General features: G+C 40.7%; 1 protein-coding gene across 2 annotated transcripts in view; it reads left to right on the top strand.

The window, feature by feature from the left end:
• The window catches only part of TMEM209 (transmembrane protein 209), a 30,923-nt gene extending 27,596 nt beyond the window's left edge, over window positions 1-3,327 (top strand). The window contains exons 15-16 of one of the 2 annotated variants that reach the window (XM_007177162.2): window positions 806-866; window positions 1,248-3,327. In XM_007177162.2, coding sequence (XP_007177224.1) covers window positions 806-830 — 25 coding nt within the window. In that variant the 3' untranslated portion in view covers window positions 831-866; window positions 1,248-3,327. The remainder of the gene's footprint in view (window positions 1-805; window positions 867-1,247) is intronic. The other variant, XM_007177160.2, reaches the window with a different exon arrangement.
• The last annotated feature ends 4,070 nt before the right edge of the window (window positions 3,328-7,397 follow it).

Here is a 7,397-nt window from a genome sequence, read left to right on the forward strand (position 1 = left end):
AAAATCTTTAAAAGTATTGGGTTGGCCAAAAAGTTCATTTGGGTTTTCTGTAACATCTTAGTGGGGCAGTAATTTACGCAGAGGCCCAAAAGAATTGGTATAATATTTAAAGTGCTTATCTTCTCTGAATGAGGAACTTACATGTGGAAAATGAAACATTTTAGACTAAAACTAATCTGTTTTATTTACTTGGGATTTTTTTTTTTAACCAAGGGAAAAGTCTTTGAAATTAACTTTTAAAATATGATTAATCTTTTTAATACATTTTGGAACAATCAAATGTTAAAAACTGCTCTCCTATACCTTAAAGGAAGGAAGTTTCCTTTGCTTAAAGGAAATAAGCAAGTGGCTCAAATATAGACCATTTGGAATCATGCCCATAACACAGCAGTTTGATACAAATCCATTATCAGTTCAGTGCCACATATTTGTGCGGTAGTGGAATGAGATGAATGTTTTACATCCAAAAGGGAAAAGAAATCTAGACAGAATTGACTGCACGGTAATTTAAGTGTCCTGTTTAGCAAAAGACACCATAAATAAAGTTTAAAACTAAATGACAAACTGAGACAAAGCATTATAATTTCAACATTTAGAGCAAAGCCAAGTTAATATCCATCATGTATAAGGAGCATATATGTTAATTAGAAAAGAAAAATATAGAAAATGGTCAAAGACACGAGAGACTTTCATAGAAGAGTGTCATGCAAATGGTTAATGAACATGAAAAGATGCTTAGTCTCATATACAGTCAAGCCAAAATTAAAACATTTTTTTCTATCAAATTGAAATTTATCATTTGCAGTGTTGGTGAGGGTATGGAGAAATGAGAAAACACAGTTGATGAAATGACCTTTTTTGAACAGGTAAAATTCTCTGAGAGGCCTAGCATTTCTAACTCCTCAATTTTTAAAAATTTAATTGACACTTTTACTTAAATCCTACTTGCTAAAATTGTCCTGTTTAACTCTATCTGTTGTAATAATTCTTGAGGTCCACTGAAAAATTAATTTTCCACACTCCGTAAGTCCATTTATTCTAAATTTGGGTTTTAAGCACAGTTAAGAAAGTAATTACTGTTTCTAGAATTCACCTGATAAACCATGTGTAACATAACTTATTTCAGAAAGCACTAAATGTTAATTAAACATGTATCCCTTGTAAAGACTCCTATTTTAGTTATTTGAAAAAAGACCTTAAATGCTGGGCAATCAATTCCACTAAAACTTTTTTTTTTCTCTTTATAGGAGAGTTAATCTTGGTCTATCCGGTGTGAATATTTTGTGGATTTTTGGCGAGTAGTGTGGGTCATTTAATTCCAAACTTTTGGACTTTATTTGACTGAATCAGAAGTTGAATCTAAGTATCTCTGAGTCACGGCCTCTTCTGAAATAAGATACATATGTGTATGTTACAGATTCTTTAGATTTAACAAAAAATTAGCTATTATGAAACTTCTTTGTAAAAGTATGCCCTATATCTTCTACACCAAGAAACATTACTTTATCATTTCAGAAAAAAACTGCAACCCTTCAGATTTTTGTTGGCCAAAACAGTGCCGTTCCGCCTTAATTGAGTCCTTCTTCACTGTAACCCCCCAAATGAGAATCATCTGCCTGATTCCTCCCCACAAAAATTGTTTTTTCAGTTGAGTTATTTAGTATAAATAATTTTTTTAAAAAAGCAAATTGCTGGGCTTCCCTGGTGGCGCAGTGGTTGAGAATCTGCCTGCTAATGCAGGGGACACGGGTTTGAGCCCTGGTCTGGGAAGATCCCACATGCCGCAGAGCAACTAGGCCCGTGAGCCACAACTACTGAGCCTGCGCGTCTGGAGCCTGTGCTCCGCAACAAGAGGCCACGATAGTGAGGCCCGCGCACCGCGATGAAGAGTGGCCCCCACTTGCCACAGCTAGAGTAAGCCCTTGCACAGAAACGAAGACCCAACACAGCCAAAAATAAATTAATTAATTAATAATAATTTTTTAAAAAAAGAACTTTGTAAGGTAGCAATTTGTCTTTCCAAGGTATCCTTTAAAAAAAAAAAAAAGCAAATTGCTTATTTTTTTTTAATGTTTATATTACCCCAGTGTTCAACAAATTAGCCCAAGGCTCATATTTTAAAAAATGAGATAAACTTTTAAATAATAGTTCATGTGCATTTAAAAAATATTATTGGAAGAGGTTTGACGGTACTAATGTTTAAAAAGTCAACTCTTGATGAAGTTCACAGTCTTGAACATGGTTTGAAAGATGCTGCCTGATCTTCCCTCTGCCCCCTTGCCCCTGCCTCCACTCCAGTCTTGCCTTGCCCCTCTCCTTCCGTGCCCCAGCCACACTGGCCCTTTCTCAGCTCTCATCCCAGGGCCTCCGTGCACTCCCGCTGCCTGAGACACTCCGGCCCCACTCTTGGTCTAGCCAACCCTCCTCAGCACCCTTCTAGGCTCTGCCTAAATATTGCTTTCCCAGAGAAGCTCTCCCTCCCCCGACTCCTTCCATTCCCACCTCCCGCAGATCCCCTGACTGTTTTCTCTCTTGGTACCTTTCACCTTTGCTTCATATCACCGACCATGGTTTGAAATCACATAGGCATGTGCATTTCTTTATATGTCTCTCTAAACCTGTGCTGTTCAATACAGCAGCTACCTGAGGCTGTTAAGCACTTGAAACACGCCTAGCCCAAATTGCGATGCGCCGTAAGTGTAAAATCACACCGGTTTCAAAGACTTGATAGGAATAAAAGACTGTAAACTAAAAAATAACTATAAAAAGTCAACTCTTGGATTAAATTTAGCTGATAGAATTAAACTATTTAGGTCTTAGTTAAGAGGCTGAAGACATCAAGAAAACAATTGCCTTGGTTTTAATAACTCAGTTTCACTGTTCCATAATATTGTATTGAGTTCCCTTCTTTAAGATATGATATCTTAATCTGTTTAAATTTTTTAGATATGTTCAAAATATCTGGAGAGTAAGAAATTACCAAGTTTGTAAGTTTTGCTTGACTCTCCATCTTTATTTTCTTACATGTATATGTAGTATATCTAAGGCTAGTCAGCAATTGCATGTATTTTCTGGGTTGACATGTTACTAGAGAGTGCTTTACCTGGAAACAACTAAAACTAGTATTTTCTCAGTAACTCCGTGTCAGTATTACATATGCAGCTCATTTTTGTATAATTTGTAAATCTTGTTCCTGTTTTTTAAAAGTCAGATGTCCAAAGGAAAGGAAGTTTCTATCTTTTAACTGCTTTTGATGTATGTTAAATTTGTTTGTTATGATAAAATACCAATTAAACATGTTAAATATAAGAACATGTTAAAATCGAAGTCTACTGTTTCAAAAGTTGGTGTGTCTACTTCACAATTACAAACAATAAAAAATGATGTGTCATTTCTTATATTAAAAAAAGTTTGTGTGTCAGAAATGCAATATACGGTAAATATTTCACGTAAAAAGACTCGGGGTGCACATTAAAAAGAAAAGATATTTTGTTTGCATACTAAGGGTGGTGTGGGTTACTGTACTCTGGGTAGCTTTCATATATTAACTTGTCTTCACAAATGTTTGAGCCAGCATATACTTACTATAGCTTTTATTAAAAATACTTTGATGAATTAGTTTGAATTGATACTTCAGGAAGACAGTGCACTGCAAACATGGTAAATTTTTTGGTGCTTGTGTTAAAATGAGTAAATATTTCTCACAAGTTTTTATTTTCTTTGCTTGACTCATCCTCATGGGATCAAATCCACTAATCTTCTAGATTATGTTCACTGTATCACTTATTCTTTTTTTCTCTATGAATATCAGCCTTTTCTTCAGCCAGATTTGTTTAGAGGCATGTTTATAATTTAGTTCCTACTATAGCATAAAAATGCTGTGTTGCTTGACTTTCTCAAATAGATATACACTTTAAACTGATATTTTAGTGGTGAAGACATGCAGCATGTAGGTGGCACTTCTAAACTCAGCTTTGTGATATAAATCCTTTGAAAGCGGGCATTCCTCAAAAGTCATGCTTTGGTCCTCTGTCTCACTGCTTATGCTTTTCCTTAGAGATCTCATTCATTCTGTGACTTCAGTTATCACCTCTGCATTTGATTCCCAAGTTCATCACCAACCATACTGTCTCTCCTGAGCTCTAGTGTTAAATTTCCTGTGACCTGTCAGACATTTCCACTTGGATATCGTGCACATTCTCCATGTGTGGAACTGAATACACATCTGCTGAAACAGCTCCCTCTTCTAACATCCCTTTTTCTGTTCATTGTACTACCAGTCGCCCACACTCAAAACTCTGCTGTCATCTTGACTCCTTGAGCTCCCTGGGTCCCCAATCCAATCAGGCAGCAATCTCATCCATTCTTTCTTAACAATGTCTCTTGCAGCTGTCCCTTTCCATTTCTGCTGCCACTATGCTCATTTACACTCTTATCAACTCACACAGGACTACTACAACAGCCTAATTAATGTCACAGCTTCCTAACTGTTGCCATGCTTACAGATTCTCCAATTCATCCTGCACACTGTCTTCAAATTCATCTTCCTAAAACACTTGTTTGATCATTTCATTCTCCTGATAAATTCCTTGGCCTGACATTTAAAACCCTTCACAATCTGGCCCCAAGCTAGCCTTATCCACCTGGATCCTTGGCTTCAGCCATTGTAGGCTGCTCCTTGCTGGCCCGTCTGCATGTATCTCCTGCCCATCCTGATCACTCCCTGGGGATGTCCCCTCCCCCTCTACAGTCTACCCTTCCCTTGAGACTTTGCTCTAATTAAACCTGCTATTTTTTGGAGCTGATCCTGACCACTGCAGCTGGCAGTCATTTCTCCCCCAGGGTGATTAGATTTGTGCCCCTTTTCTGGCACTCAGCCGCCATATGAATGAATTCAGAAGTGACTTTTAGTCTCTAAGGATGGGTCCTTATAGCTTGTCTCATCCTCATGAAAGACCTGAGTTTTTTACTAGTCTGAGCTGTGCTACTGTTCAGGAAGACTTTGATGATGGCTAAAGCTACCTTTTGGGAAAGGCTTGAGTTCTCGTCAAAGGACACCTTTTGAGCGGCCAGGCTCACTGACTTTCCTTTTGTGTCTAGGCCTAAGGAGGAGGAAACATTCCCAGGCCTGAAGAGCTGCAGCAGGGACACTGCCTAAAACGTGTAGGCATTAGGAAAATGCACAACCAATTCCCGGTACTCTTGGGGGTCTTCCTTAGTGACGTGAGGTTAGGCCGTTAAACTTACCAGCAGCACATTGTCCCAGATGCTACAGGGTCCACTGTGAGGGGCCAGGAGAGGCTAGCTGGCCCACCCATCCGTCCAGGTGGCTTCAGTGACAGCACTCCCCTGCTCGTAGGTAGGGCCAACGATACTTGAGGATAAGCAGCAGAAGGCTGGAGTCTCTGGCAAGAAGGCCTTGGGGAAGGATCCTTGGGGGGGGTGGGGGGGGCAGTAATCTGCCCACTTAGAGTGAGAGGGGTTTGCACATCAGCACCTGTGCTTCTTAGGCCCCAGTGACATTGCCACATCTCACTGTGTATGCCAGTGGCTTTGTGCTGAGCCTGCTGGATTGTTAGGCATTACCTCTGAGCCACATCTCTAATTTGACCCCTGAATGGTCATCAGTAATTCCATTTCCACACTGAATGAGCTGCACTGACCTGGGGGACAGGTTATGGATTCTACAGAGGGTGGCACTTCAGTCGGGGTTAGGGAGAAGAGTCCAATACAGCACGATGGGTATGAAGAACAGCCTCATGGGTGCCCAGAATTCTGTCCACCTAGGACAACAGTGACCCCAAAGATATTCCCTAGCAAAGTCACATGCAAACAATCCCAGGCACTGCTGTGGATGAAATGTAAAGCTATAACTAAATCCTTTCATGCCCCCGAAACGAATATTCCACAGTCAGTCTGGCTAGACGAGCCACTGGCCTGAATGGGCTGAGACTTTGGAGGACTGAGCTCTGTCACTACTGGGGCAGGGCAATTAACATTTTACACTGTGATTTCTGGGTATAAAAAAGATACTATTCATACCTCAGAGATCATTGAGAAGCTGAATGAAAATAACAGATGACAGTGCTTTTGGGTAAGAATAAAATGGCTTTAAAAAGTCTTTCAGAATAACATTAGGATGAAACTAGGAAATGACCCTTTTTAGCATTGTAAAGCAACTCTGTCATTCCTGGATCATGCTGAGATGTATACAGATCTTCATGCCTTGACACACTCACACCCGCCCCAACTGTCCTAGCCCAGCTGTATCTGCCTCTTGCTCCCTCTTTCCTTCCCCCACCCCAGACCTGGCCATTTCCCAATCAGAGACAGTACCGCCCTTGTATCTTGAAGGCTGGGCTTTCTGGTCTACCAAGAAAACACTGTCTCCTTCCTTTCCCATTTCTAAACTAGAAGGAAAAAAAATAACAATCCTGAATCAGACTGCTTTCATGAACTGCATCCCATAGGAGGAAAGTCAGAAGGTGGTGATCAGCTCTGTTGGGGGCAAAACTTGTTTTTTCAGGAGCCGCAGCCAGGCATGATTCTTCCTCAAACACATGGTACGTAGACTGGAATCAGGCAACTCTGTGATAGTTTTGGCCCAGAATACAGGCATTAGCTTACTGAGCTCCAACTCCAAAGAAAGGCCCCTTTTGTTCCTAATGGGGAGGGTATCATCCACTGGACAGCCTGAGGAGCAGACGAGTAGTCCTGCTAACTCGTGAAAGTGAGACTTGGCAGAATGAAGTCTAAACTAAAGCCATCAGCCCCAAAACCTGGTGGTTTGAAAAGGTGTTATATGGCTTCCATCTCAAGTTAGCTAACCACCCTTAAGAATAAATTAAGGGGCTTCCCTGGTGGTGCAGCGGTTGAGAGTCCGCCTGCCAATGCAGGGGACACGGGTTCGAGCCCTGGTCTGGGAAGATCCCACATGCCCGGAGCAACTGGGCCCGTGAGCCACAGCTGCTGAGCCTGCACGTCTGGAGCCCGTGCTCCGCAACAAGAGAGGCCGCGATGGTGAGAGGCCCGCGCTCCGCGATGAAGAGTGGCCCCCGCTCGGCGCAACTAGAGAGGGCCCTCGCACAGAAACAAGGACCCAACACAGCCAAAAATAAATAAATAAATTTATAAAAAAATAAATAAACTTTGCACTAAAAAATAAGCAATTTGGTTTAAAAAAAAAAAAAGAATAAATTCAGTACAATGCTCTGCTTCCAGTTAAATGTTCTGCATGCACTCTTTAAAGTTTTTTAATGCCATCTTGAAAATTCCTGGAGTTAACTACCTTAAAGTGGTGGTTAGACTCCACTTAGACCAAGTGCCTTGGATAGAACCCATAGAGGCAAAGTCCATATCCTAGAATACAGTGTCTCTTAAATAAAACACATATTTTT

This window comes from Balaenoptera acutorostrata, chromosome 7 (assembly GCF_949987535.1).
Source record: "Balaenoptera acutorostrata chromosome 7, mBalAcu1.1, whole genome shotgun sequence".
Classification (NCBI taxonomy): Eukaryota; Metazoa; Chordata; class Mammalia; order Artiodactyla; family Balaenopteridae; genus Balaenoptera; species Balaenoptera acutorostrata.